We start from the raw sequence: 13,841 nt of genomic DNA, 5'->3' as shown, positions 1-13,841 counted from the left end.
TATTGCTGCACAGCTCAGCTAGGACACACTAGCGACTATTTTCATCAAAACCAGATAGAATTTGCGTTTAAAACCCTTTTCAGGATTAGTAAATCATTGTTAAACCTTTTTGGCCTCTGCAGCTCCGCGCCCAACTAAGGTGATGATGAGTTGTCATTGTTTTCCACACACGGTCCCAGAACGGTGGAGTTCACGCACCACTTGCAGGACTGATAGTTCTTGAAACAGAGGGTATCTTTACAGGTGTGCAGCAGACTAACAGTCTCTCTGAGAAATAGCAGCCCCCCCCATCCTCAGCAAAGAGTTTTATGTGCAGCCAGAGATCTCCAGGTAGCAGAGGAATTCAGCAGATCTGCTGGGAGGGTGGCCTGACTGGCCTGGCCCGGCCCTGCCCCTCACTCACCTGGTCCAGCTGGCCCATGTGATCCTGTCCAGGACAGACTGCTCCGTCACGGTCTTCCCTGTGGGCACCTCATGGACCTGCCGCTTGTAGGCCCCGGTGGACACCTGAGCAAAACCAACAAGCAACCGATCAGGTCGGTCATCTCTTTCTGGCCCACAGACTCTTCTTCAGACACTCATGACGGAATCAGTCACGCACAACGTGAACAAAAAGACAATTCGCCCAGCAGCAAATAAAGCAAGAGGAAACCACAACTGAAAGGTATATTTAGGTCTATCTCCAAGGTAATGCCCTGGTATGGTGTCACTCCAGAGACTCAATGCTTTTTATAACACAGCCCAGTGTCACACAACACATTTCCAACTGCAGTGATCGGAGTTTAAATATGGCCCAGTTTAATTATACTTCACACTGCATATGGGTCTTGGTTTCCAAAATGGAAACACATTTATTGTGCACAGGGTTGCACAACACGGACATCTGTACATTTAAATAGAAGTTTCAATATCAAATAGCTTACACATAGGGGTCAGCAGCAGATGTGCTGGTACAGTTCTAGCCGGGCTGTACAGACCCTATCTCATCAGTGACCCAACGAAAATGAATTTGTCTATATATAACCTCTGTTGTGTTAGGGACATTTTATCATCCATGAGCACTCCAGTAACTCTACAGGTAAAAGGCTTGTCGTGTGGTGCACTGCGCTGTGGATGGATATCAGAACAAGCTGGTTGAGACTTCAGCACCTACTGTAGGTGGAGAAAGCCATGTAAAGCCCATAGAGGAATAGCAGGAAACAAGCTGATAAACAGCCAGAGCAGTTTGTTATTTTTTGCATGCTAATTAATTATTGAAAACTACACCTTTGGCTGGAATTGCTCATAAAGAGGTATCAGAGGATCTAAATGACAATTTGAAAATGCAATTGTGAGAGCAACAAATTGCTGTCATTTTTTTCTTGGGTTTTAACTGCATTTTAAGTTTAAATCCAATTTAACTTGAGTCTACCCTATCTGTACAGTACATATCTCTATACTTAGAGTGACAGGAATGTAAACTGGTTGTAGAGAATCTATGTAGCTCTTGGAGTAACAGATAAGGAAAAATGACTAGAAATCTTTGCAAATCGGTTTTCATTCTAAAGGCATGTGGGAATTAAAGAGGAACTGCAAGCTATTTTAAGAAAGAATCGGCACTGATGAGTGCATTTCAAACCACAATAAAAGTAAAATGTACACAGTAAAACCTCTATTTTAAATCACAAAATAGACTACATTTCCAGGTACAGTATGTGCAGTGCAATTCAGAATGAGGCAAGAAAACCAGTTGATAAATACCCAGCAAAATGGGGCTGGAATGGGATTCTGAGTCAGTTTCAGAATTGCAGGGCCCTCCTTGCAATACTGCATTGAATATGGAGGGCAGGAACAATGACCAAGGTGTGTGTGAAAAATACACATTGATCAACCTTAAATAGTGACTTGAGCTTCCCAGAACAGAGGTGAACCTATTGCAGCAAGAAACTAATTCAAGGTTTAATATTCTCTTAATGGTAAACATTCTTAACAAAGCAAATAATGTGCCTCAATAACTTACTGCATTGTGTTTATTTAGTCTGACAAAAAAACCGACTTGAAAAACTACATAAAAAATGTACTAGCCTCAATGTACTTGCTATCAGCAGAAAAATCCATCTGGATCACAAAGCTGGGAATGTCTTTGCAGTATCCTATCCGGTTGAGAGAGGGGCCGAGGGTCAGGTCATAAAAATCCACGGTGCTCTCCAAGGATCCCACAGCCAGGAACCTGTTGTCAGGACTGAATCTGCAGGGCACAGAGACGGTGGGAGAGGTTTATTCTCACAGGCCTGTGGGCCGTCTACACATGCATGCAATACAGATTCAGAATACCGCTGGTCATCTTGAAGGGCTTGGACTGCCGACCCCTGCACAGCTGCTTGCCCTCTGCATTCTGCCCGTCTTTCACTTCCCAGTACATAGCTTTATATTCTCAGAGACCCTGGAGGGCTGAGTGGTTTCTGTTCTGCGACTCCAAGAATGCGCAACGATGTCTCAGCTCATATCAGATCCTGCAAGCCAGGCAGCTCTTTCAAATTCTGTCTTACAACTCACTTTTACAAGCCAGCTTTCAACACTGTTTGATTTACGGTCAATTGTTGGATACCCTTCTCCGTTATTTGCTCCGTTGTTTTATCATAAAGTACCTTAAGATGCTGTACCAGGAAAGATGCTCTGTATAATGAAGTTCTGTGACAATTATGACACAGTTCTACAAAAGGCTGCTGCTTTCATTATCTGATATGCATATCCTAAATACGTTCTGTTAATGACAATAATTTTGCGTTTGCAAATAATGATTTAAATACAAATAGATGCATCCATTTATCTATTATACTTCCTACACTAACAGCAAGTTGATTTTGCTCTCTCATTCAGAAATATGCTTGGATACATATGAAAGCATGTTCCCTTTAGGACAATAACTGTGCTGTAGAATAGCACACAGTCCATACCTGAGCTATCAGGCCAGAGCTCATCCTGGTTTCAACAGCATACAGTGGACTAGAGAGCTTTCTTGGTGTAACTCGCCTGCCTTAGATAACAAGTCGGCCATAAGGACAAGGCTACTGGAACCCCGAAGGAAGCAAGTGCGAGCCCAACAGCACTGATGCAGAGTTCTTCAGTTACTTAGTTTAAAGCAGGATATGAATGAGGACAGTCTAAGTAAATCAAACAAACTAAAGAGGATGTGGAATCCTTAGCATTATTTCCAAGCCAACCACCGTGACTAGACAGGTGGGGGTGTGATGTTTTGAGGAGTACTATTCCACCGAGGGGCATGAAGGGGTTACTGGAATGTAGCTTGTTCACAGGGCGTTGGCATCAGTGCCGCATCGCTTCCAGAATTCAGCTCCATTTACTACCCTCCCAGAAAAGCGACGATACGGATCGCAAAAGGTGTGGTGTTTGGACAGGGAATCCAATCACCACGCCATGCAGGATGACAGAAGAGCAGGTAGGGCAGTGAGTGTCTTCTGGGAAAGTTGTGGGAATGTGAGACAGAGTCATGATGTCTACAGGTGGGCAGGCAGCAGCATGGGTGAGATTAGGGTCGGACCTCCTCCTGGATGAGATTAGGGTGTGACTTTCCTTTCAAACTGCCAAGTCGACCCCCCCCAACTCGAACTACCACCACCAATCCTAAGAATCCTCTCTGAAGAATAAGAAGAACTTGCTTTACGGTGTCTGCAGAACTACCCAAGGCTCGTTGGCTTGGTAATCAGCACTCTACTCCAGCTGCTGCTCCGCCCTGACCCCCGGATCTGATGGAGGCTCACCGGATGTCCTGGATGGCAGCGCTGCGGTCTCTCTTCTTGCCCCAGACCTTCAGGGAGTTGACCAAGAGGATGACGAACTCCCCGTTTTTCATGCCGATGGCCACCATCTCCCCATCAGGGCTGTACCCAGCGCACTTGGCCGCATGGCCCAGGCTCACCTTGTTCAGCAGTTTCTGGAGGAACGGACAGACCCCTTAGACAGCAGAGCCACTGACTTCAGCACAGTGAAACAGGAAGAAAGGTGTTTTGATCAGGGCTGGATTTTGGTGTTCGCGGGGCCTAGGTACTTTCAGTCCGAAATGTGCAAGAAGAGGGGTAAACGCCAATTGAATTACGTTGCTCGACTGGCATTAGAATAGTTTAAAGTGCATCATGTCAATCGACCATCACTTCGATACTTCTAGTTTCTAGAACAGTCGCTAGAGAGCCTATGATTTTTGATTTGGAGCACCTAGAGGCAATTGCAAGCATGTTGTTTCAGCTTGTTTTTTGTAAATCAGTAGTGTTTCCCTCCTCCGTAGGCCCTAAACATTTCGTAGGCCCTATGAACTACAGTGTGTCTATCCTATTCAAATACAACAGAGCATCTTCATTGCAGTGCTGCATTTTCTAGCACCCGAGTTAAATACTTGTATATTGACTTTCAACATCAGACAAAACTGATTACACTGTTAACACTTTCCTGTTCAGGAAAGACAGATAATTAACAGAGCATTATCTACCTTTTAGTTTGAAACTTATCCAAGCATAAAGACTTCTAATATGAAAAAATATAGCCCCAATATTCAGCAGAGTTTTTATATGGGATCTTTTAAAAAAAAACTAATCAACTCCCTCTTCAAAGATAAGACACATTAAAAGCTATTGCTAAAATTTTACAGAAGATAATGTAATAGTCAAAATTACTTCTATAAGTGGAGGGGGTCTTAAGTATTTCTTACCAGGAACTGGATTAAGAAGCTATTGCCTGAAGCTTTTTTGCCCCAAGTTATTTTACCACAGTCATAAAATTGTCTGTGAGTCAGAGTAATAACTCTGCAAGAGCTATAAGTTTACTATAATAAGTTTATACATTTAATAATGCATCTAAAAATGATAAAGGATAAAACAGCTATTCAAACACATGCCCAGTCATTAATAGCATGTGTAAAATGAAGCCCTGGGAGACATGGAACACCACTGTGTCGCTCCTGGGGACATGAATTCGACCCCAGTGTTGATTTTGGCTGCGCAGAGTGTCTGGCTGCTCTCAGGAACCAGCTGCTATTATGTTTCAAGCTGACAGCAGGCCTGTCCTCCAACAAGAGGTTTTTCATGCCCAGAACGTGGTTACTTAGAGTAAGTCTTTTTATCGATGATCTTTGCTTACACTTAGTTATGTTCATATAGCAGTGCTGACTCAAAAAATCTAAATGCATTCTATTTAGAACAGATCTACTGAATTATTAACTATACATACAGTATACAGTCTAGAAAATGTTAGGTTAAAACTTACATCAAAGGAAGAATTATACTATGTTCAGAAAAAGTCATTGCAATTTAAAAGTTACACTCTACAAAAAAAGCTAGTGCTGTTCTGGATTTGGTCCAAAGACAAGTGACCAGACACATTCCCAAGCTCATAAGAATGTCTTATAGTCTTGAATAGAGAAGACTCATGGAATTTGACTTAAGCACTGTGAAGTATTGATGACGTTGGCTAAAGAAAGTATACTTATTCAGGATCAATAGTGAAATTTCATCTGCAGTATCTCACCCAAACCCAAACCTTTCAGTTATGAGTTGAAATGTTGACCATTGCTCCGCACATTAATACTAAAGTCAGATCCACTGTAACACCCTCACCGATGTTTCTAGTCATGTATTGTTTTTACTGCTTGCACTTGGAGGAAGTACCCACTTTATCAGCTAAGTCCCAGATGCGTATGGTCCCATCATCACTGGCTGAGATGAACATGTCTTTGGAGGGGTGAGTGGCCAGGCCCCAGATCTCTCCTTCCATGTGACCATTGATCAGGATGTTGGAGGCGGCATTCTTCTCTCCGACCTCAATGATCTCACCATCTTTAGTTCCCACTAAGATTTTACCCTGATTCGAGGGGGAAAGGCGATTACAGGCACATCCCAGCTCCGTTCTCTCATGCTCACATTAATTACCAACACTGAAGCACAAATGACAGAAACTATCTTAAACCTTTGCACAAAACCTTCCTTTGACCAAGGAGTATGATTTTTACATTCCTGCGAGATTAAAGAATACTCAGATCTTCTTTTACCCTTCTAAAAACAGATTTGTGCCTGCACAAGTTCAACACGACCACCAAAGCGTTGTGAAAACAGTGGCCACACGTGCTTGAGGAGCCCTTGTGGATGCTCAGGGTACAGGAGCAGTTTTTCTTTCAGCTCTGCAGCTGCGGCGCTGCTGTCTCTTACCTTTCCCCTGCACACGGAGCGCACGCACTCCAGCAGCTGCCCCGTCTCCAGCTGGAACGCCCGGCACCTCTTCATCTCCTGGTCCCACAGCTTGACCGCCCCGCCCTCCTTCGTCCTGCAACACACGCCTCTGACATCACCACGGCCACCCCCGGCACAGCAGAGCCACGCTATCGGCACAGAGGGCTCTTGCTGTTCAGGACGGAGGATGGCAGCTGTTCACTACACCAGGAATATCCACACCTTAAACTACTGTCTACCTAAATTACTCAGAGGAAAACCCACAGCAGCTTTTTTTAACAAATGAACTTAAATAATTCACCGATTTTAAAGATTCAAAGAAATACAGAGAAGAAGTGCTAAAATTATTTTTTTCTAGTTTTTATTGTGGTTTTCGTACCCAGCCATTACGGTTTGAGGGTAATGTTATCAAGGAAAAGAGGAATGATATTTGGTCCCGTGCACAAAAACGGCCAAGGCAGAAAACTGACCTGTCGCACACATGAAGAGATTATAAAGCCTTAGTCAAATATGATACAATTCACATTTTCTCTCACTCGAAAATCGAAACTCAAAACAGGGGCCAGGTCTTGTTCGACAGACCACGTCGGACTGAATCCCAGCTCTGCAGGACTGAGAGGTTGTGCTAGGGGCGGCTGGTTATTTATGGGGTGAGTACCCCTCTCCTTTTGCCCGCAGGAATGTTCCGGGGGGCTCCTGTGCACTTACGGGCGCTCTTTGCCCCCGGTGACAATCAGGCCGTCCCTCAGGGTGGTGTACATGGTGAAGACGGGGCCTGTGTGTGCTTTGGCCACCAAGCGGATCAGGCAGTGGTCCCTCCACACGTACACGTCTCCGTTTATGGCACCAGTGAACGTAAGATTATTCTGCAACGAAACACAGCACAGCCGTGAGTTCTGCTGCCCCCAGCTTCGCAGCAGAGTATCTCGCATCTGTTTCTGTTGTGGAGCAAACAAGAGCTCTGGCAAACTGAACTAGAAACTGGGTGAAACCATCATGCTCATACAAATCTCACCTACACCGTATATATAAGGAAAGGTTTGGCAAAATAAATAAAGGTTCTTCAATTTAATTTCTCAACGACTTTTTTCATTATTTTTGTTGACGCGTCAGAAAAAAAGAAAAAACTCTTTCGAAGCTCTGAAAGAGAGTTTTACAAGGAGCGCCACCAACAACGTGGCTGTACTTACAGCACCAAAAGCCACCGACAGCATCGTCTGCATCCTGGCATCCTCGACTGAGCCGATCACCCCCTTCTTGTACATCAGCGCCCCGCCAGCCAGAGTCCAGAACTTGATGTGCTTTATTCCCACCGACACGAACTGGGTGTCCGAGTCGGGCCTGAACTCCACCACGAAGATTCTTTCAGCGTGGCCGCCTTTACTGGCCACTTTGGCACCTGGTGCAGTTAGATAAAGGACAAGATCACATGGGCACCTTAATCCTCACACACACCACTTTTCTTTTCCGATAATTCCATAAACACACTGCACACAAAACTATTTGGCAAAAAACATCCTTTCATACAATCGCTACAAACACCGGTTGCATTATGGGGAGCTGAACACTGACACAAGTCACTGTTCAAGAAAATGTGTACTGACTGGATGCGAGGAAAGCTGTTCCAAAAGTCTTTTAACAGAGTGAGGATTAAAGTCTATGCATGATGTTAGTTTTTGCAAGGTAGTTTTCCTTAAAATAAACCAGCTCTGTGGAACACATTCGATTTCCTTCTATTTTTAGTTGATTAAAAGGGGGAGGGAACTCCTTCCTTTGCCCTCGACGCAGGCGGGCGCACGCGGGCGCCCCGGGGGGACTCACCTTCCTGCCACCTCCAGACCGTGATGGTGTGCTCAGGCTCCACGCCCACTGACAGCAGCAGCTTGCCCGTGGCACTGAAGCTGACGTAGCCCACGCCCTTGGCATGGGAGCAGCGCAGTATGGACAGCGTCTGCTTGCTCATGGCATCCCACACGTGGATCGAAGGCGTGGTACCTATGGGGCACAAGGTGTGAAAGCTGGGGCAGACGAGGCCTGCACACACACTGCGCCCTCGGGCCTGAACATCGCAGGCAGTGTTTCAGAGACTCTCACGACCACACGGGGATACAAGGGAGGAAAATATTTTGCCCTTCCTGTTGCTTGCTTTGCCCAGCTCATGTGTGTTCAAGTCCGTCTTTATTGGCCTAATTAGGAATAAGCTTTGAAAAGCCTAAAAAGAAGTTATTCTTTACACTAGATTGTCAGACTGAGGGTGCATTTTTAAAGATTTGTGTGCCTCTTAGTGATGTGGAATGAAGTAAGTCTGCTTCAGTCCCGAGATGAAGACATGACTTTAAATTAAACACCTGCCACATCCATTCAGACTACAGAACAGATGGACAAAGCACTGTGGGAAGGTCGGATTTTGACAACAGTAACACTTGGTTAATCACACTTCTACAGCAGATGGAGATATTTAGCTAAGAGACTACAGAGCACACTGACACTGAGAGAAAGGTGAAAACAATGGAGTTTCTCTGTAAAATAAATACATTTTGTAAGGATGTGGGATATGTGATGCAGCATGAATATCTCAGCTTTAAAATACTGGTAAACTTTCAATAATTCTTCCACTGAATACCTTCAAGGTTATAACTTATAAAAAAATCTATTAAGCATGCCACCTAATATGGCAGATTTCAGCAGAGATTTTAAAACTGGCATACCAGAAACACTGATCTTACCACTTTACATTACACCCATGCTAAAGTATTAGAAAAAAATAAATAAAAACTATTGAAACTATTAAATAAAAACTATTAAATATATAAATCCTGATTTATAAAAAGTAGTTGCATACAAAGTAGTTTACATTTAAGGTGGGAGGTGGGTTGTGTTGTGATGCACAACAGTCTACTCTGGGTTAAGTCACTTGGTTTGATTCACTTGGAGGATTCAAGGGGCTGATTGACATCAGGGTTTTCTGCTCTTCTGCAACCTTTAAATCGATTATTTAAAGAACCTGGTCTATTGCTTACCGTTATAGGTTTTATAAAGGCCTGAGGTTACAGTCAGAAATCAAATATGTTGCGTTTTCCAGAGCTCATGTTACTAGAAATAAATGAAAGCAATACTCGCTGAAAGGCAGTGGTTCCATGTGATTTTAGACATGAACAGACGGAGTGCGTCAGTGGAGCTGTTACAGTACTGATGTGAACATTACAGCTCTGTGACGGGACTTAAACCACGCGGACAAGACTGACTGTCACAGACTACACGCACTGTAAGCTTCAGATTGTACACAGGGTAGGGGCAGCAACAGAGCAAGTAAGACTCGACTGCTCTCAGACACGCAGGACTTTTCTGGTCGAATCCCTTTCAAAAAAGGCCAGTTTTCCTTATTCACCTCCTTTTGTCTTTTTCCAGGGATAAAGATTTTCTATTGCACTTGCTACTGTAGGTGCACTTGCTACTGAATTAAACCTGCCTTGAATCGCTATGAATTTCAATGCCAAGAGGTGAGAAAAAGTTAGGGTTTAAACTAAACCAGCTGGAAAGATAAGGACGAAGAGGACAACTGAGTACCCTTTCAGGTTCTGAGATATTTGTACACATCAGTTTAACTGACATGCTGTACAAGGAGCTGACCATAAATCAGCTCTAGGACCTAATCATATGTGTTCAGAGACACAGACAGCTGTTTTATGTCCTCATCTAGTTTGCATGAACAGGAAACCTGACCACACGTGACAGAGGAAGAATAATGGCACTATCTTACCTGCAAGGTCTGCAACATCGCCTGTTGTGTGTGGGCAATGGGAAATGAGGAAGCATCAAAAGAAAACAGCTGGAATAAGTCATTTTTTTTTTCTAATGCTGAGGCACACGACATCAGCACCAGAAGAAAGCAAAAATATTCATAGCGAAAAACAAAATGGAACGGGCAAAGAGAGATGCTAACAGAACAGTGCAAAAACAACAAACTAGGATCTCAACTAAATATGAGCAAAACAAAATCATGACTTAAAAGCATTCGATAAGGAAAAATACTTTTCAAGTAATTTTGAAGACAGAGCACGACTCAAAGTTATGTCACAGGACTGGTAGGCTGACCTGTGCACATGTTACAGCAGTAAAATGTTCAATCGAGCCGTGTGTAGAAGGATTGTTCTGTCCCCTGATTGTACTGAACCGAGTGGTATCTCACTTGATACGCGCGCAGACAACTGGGAAATGAACCAACAAAGGCACTTACCGATCTGTCCGGTGGCAATAACATTTTTATACTTAGGATGCTGATTGACAGTTAGACACAGGATGTCGTCTGTGTGCTCCAAGTAGAAGCTCTGAGTGCCTGGAGGAAAAAGCCCTGTCACACAGGCAGTATTGATCTAGCGGTCGGAGCTCTGTTGACTCCGGGTCTGAGACAACACTTCCCACAAAGTCCCTGCCGACTGCTCAGTGTAAATTCACGAGGAATGACAACGCCCCAAAATCAAAGCGTGGCGAACGATTGTGGAGTGAATATTTGGCTTAACCCGGTTTAATAAATAAATATTTGGTATTTATAGCATTCAGTGGAGGAAGGACGAAGGGAGTGATTGCTAATCGCTGACGGCTGGGGATGATTGAGTGTGGCTGTTGTCATCCCTCCCGAACTTGTTAAATAAACTCCATTAATATTTATAGAAATAAAGCAAAACAACCTTTTTTCTCCTTGTCAGCTTAGCTGCTAAACACATTCGGTCGCTTGCATGGTAATGGGAAGCAAAGCGGACTGAAGCACCTAGGGGGTTTTGAAAATAGGCCCAATTCTCTTCAGCTAGTGTGAAAAATAACCTAGCGGGATGTTCTAGTCCCTACTGTGGTCAAGGTCTTTTGTGCGACGCCAATTTTCTTCCCCCGCTCTCTTCCTGTGAACGAACGAGCCATGGAGCGCCAGCGAGCGGAAACGCTCGTGCCTGGCGGGCTGACCGGAGGGGGTCTCCCTTATACGCCGGGGGTTGCACCTGTGGACAGATTCTGCACCATGGCCGCTGCAGCCGTGTGGAAGATGATGTCAGCGCCGTCGTTGAGGTAATGCAGGTTGTTGCGACAATCAAAGCCCCTGTATCCAAACACATGGTCCAGCACCAGCTCCTGAAAGCCCACAACACAACAAGGATTGACCTGCTGCAGTACACACCCCAGTAAAGCCTGTCTTGCTAGAGATCACCCTTGCTGCCTGTTTCTGATCAAATGGCTGAACTGACCTTCCCCTCCAGTGGATTATTAGTTTACCAAGCCTATCAGGTTTGAAACAGTTGAGATGCAATGTTTTCTAGTTCAGATGGCTAGTGGAGGACTGCCCAGATCCAGCTGAGGCCCTCTGATGCCACAACAGGATTTCATTGCACTTGTGCATACGACAGATAAACTGAACTAATATGAGGATCATCAACTTGAGGAACCTCACTCGATCCCAGGCTGCTGCAAAAGTCACGTTGCTAGTTTCTCCATACCATGTTTCAAGAGTGGAAAAAAAACAAACTATTGATGGTCATGATGAGAGCTACCCTTAACTGCGCTCTGTCGTTTGATACCCTTTTCACAGTGTCATTCTCTCCTTAAATATTGCTCAATTTAGGCCTTACTTATCTAAGATTAATACAGAGAGGTTACTGCATGTTTTTATTTTTTCAGGACTTGATTCTTGCATTGCTTTACTTGCCAGACATTTTGCACAGGACCTGAAAGGGTCACAATTTGTTCTTACTCCAGAACAAAACACATGGTCACATCCTCCTCCGGAGTGTCCTATGACCCAAAACATGCTATATACTTATAGTCTGTAATTATTGCTATGTGAGGCACCATTGGAAAGAATACAAAAGTGTTTTTACTCCTTGAAAAAGTTATAAATACAAAAACAAAAATAATATTAAATTCTATTATTGTCATGTCATTTACCAAACTGCTTTATACCATACAGTGTGGCGGGAAGCCGGAGCCTACCCGGCAAGCAGCGAGCGCAAGGCAGGGTACACCCTGGACAGGACGCCAGTCCATCGCAGGGCAACTGCAGGCCAATCATACATGGGGACAATTTGGAGGCCATAGTAAAGGCCGAGGTGGGAAATGTGGCCCGGACAGCGGGATAACTCTTATCGAGAAATGCGCTGGGATCTTTAATGACCACTGAGAGTCATGGCCTCGGTTTAACATCTCACTGAAAGATGACGCTCACTACAGTATAGTGTCCCTGTCACTATACCAGGGCATTAGGACCCACACAGACCGCAGGGTGGGCGCCCCCCGCTGGTCGCACTAACACCACTTTCAGCAGCAACCATAGCTTTCCCAGGAGTCTCCCTTCCAGGTACTGACCGGGCTCACACCTGCTGAGCTCCAGTGGGGCTGCCATCTGGGAGCTGCAGGGTGATATGGCTGCAGGCACTCTGCATATTAAGCAAGCTCTGTCACCCAGCAGACGTCTGCCTCTTGTAATGTCACCCAATATGCAGCTAGACACCGATTATCAAATGCACTCCTGTGTTGCCTCTACTGCCACCTGCTGCATGGGACCTTCCATTCAGCCTCGTCTCCCTGCTCGTTTCTCTAAATGTTCCCTTTTCACAGTCTGGCTCCCTTTTTCCTGTTCGTTGTCTGTTACCCCTTGTCTGCGTGCGTTGTTTCTGCTCCCTCTTGTCTTCATCCTCCTCTTGTTCAGTAATTTATTGTCTTTCTCTGCTGCCCTCTTCCAATCACACCTTCACCCCCAGCTTACTCCCTCTCGGCCCCAGCTGCCCCTGATGCCATCACCTTGGGCATGGGTTGGCCTGGCATCATACCTCTGGCTCAGTCAGCTTTTAAATTCTGCCTTCCCTCCTGCCCCTATCCGTGGCATCCAACACGGTCCCAGGTTGGGCCTCTCTGGCCCCTGCTGCCATCTCGGCCCCTGCTCTGTCTGCTATCCTACCTCTGGCTCAGTCTGCATGTGTCCTACAGCGTTTAATGTCCGCCTTCTCTTTCCAACGTTACGTAGGCATTTCCATACTGCACCTATCCCTTCCTCCTGTGTCTCTGTTTCTGCATCAGTGGTTTTGTGGGTTCACTTGGGTCTTTTTGGGGTTCAAAGCAACCTCGTCCTATGGCTGGGAGGCTACCCCTTAACCAAGCAGGCTAAGTAAAAACTTACTATACTTAAACACTCAATAAACATTCAGTAAAGCACTTGACTGTTGAATATCATTATTCCTTGTGAAGTACATCTAAAATGATCATTTCTTAATTCGAAATATATATATAGACAGCCTGAAGCAGTGACTCTTACCTCCACCAGCTTCTTCTTCTTGGTGATATTGTTCTTCTGCAGTTTGTCAGGCTGAGGGGCAGCTCTGCTAACAGGAGGCCTGAAAAAATCAGATTCTGAATGAATACCGTCCTGAGTGTCCGCAAACCATTTTCACAACGCACCAGTGTGGAATCTGTCTCTGAGCTTCCCTCTCGTCAAGGTAGCAGAAATAAAAAATAAAGGTGTGATAATTTCAGGCTGGGCATATTCTAATTCAATATGGCACAAGCTTAATTAAAGTGACCTATCTAGCACAGCTTTAGATCTGAGCAAGGCCTTGTCGCCTCTTCAGAGAGTCACATAAATTACCC

General features: G+C 44.8%; 1 protein-coding gene across 7 annotated transcripts in view; it reads right to left on the bottom strand.

Annotated features, from left to right (window-relative positions):
- The window catches only part of eml6 (EMAP like 6), a 113,468-nt gene that overhangs the window by 3,344 nt on the left and 96,283 nt on the right, over positions 1-13,841 (bottom strand). For 5 of the 7 annotated variants that reach the window (XM_088609996.1, XM_088609998.1, XM_088609994.1 and 2 more), the window contains 12 exons: positions 13,510-13,588; positions 11,207-11,336; positions 10,453-10,551; positions 9,976-9,996; positions 8,037-8,210; positions 7,406-7,614; positions 6,924-7,081; positions 6,195-6,309; positions 5,662-5,850; positions 3,762-3,934; positions 2,065-2,227; positions 404-507 (listed from right to left, as the gene is read on the bottom strand). In XM_088609996.1, the coding sequence (XP_088466122.1) occupies positions 404-507; positions 2,065-2,227; positions 3,762-3,934; positions 5,662-5,850; positions 6,195-6,309; positions 6,924-7,081; positions 7,406-7,614; positions 8,037-8,210; positions 9,976-9,996; positions 10,453-10,551; positions 11,207-11,336; positions 13,510-13,588 (1,614 nt within the window). The remainder of the gene's footprint in view (positions 1-403; positions 508-2,064; positions 2,228-3,761; positions 3,935-5,661; positions 5,851-6,194; positions 6,310-6,923; positions 7,082-7,405; positions 7,615-8,036; positions 8,211-9,975; positions 9,997-10,452; positions 10,552-11,206; positions 11,337-13,509; positions 13,589-13,841) is intronic. The other 2 variants (XM_088609999.1, XM_088609995.1) reach the window with 1 other exon arrangement.

This window comes from Lepisosteus platostomus, chromosome 17 (genome assembly GCF_059453375.1).
Source record: "Lepisosteus platostomus isolate fLepPlt1 chromosome 17, fLepPlt1.hap1, whole genome shotgun sequence".
Lineage (NCBI taxonomy): Eukaryota > Metazoa > Chordata > Actinopteri > Semionotiformes > Lepisosteidae > Lepisosteus > Lepisosteus platostomus.
The sequence above is the reverse complement of the archived record's forward strand: the minus strand, read 5'-3'. Positions and strand labels throughout refer to the sequence as shown.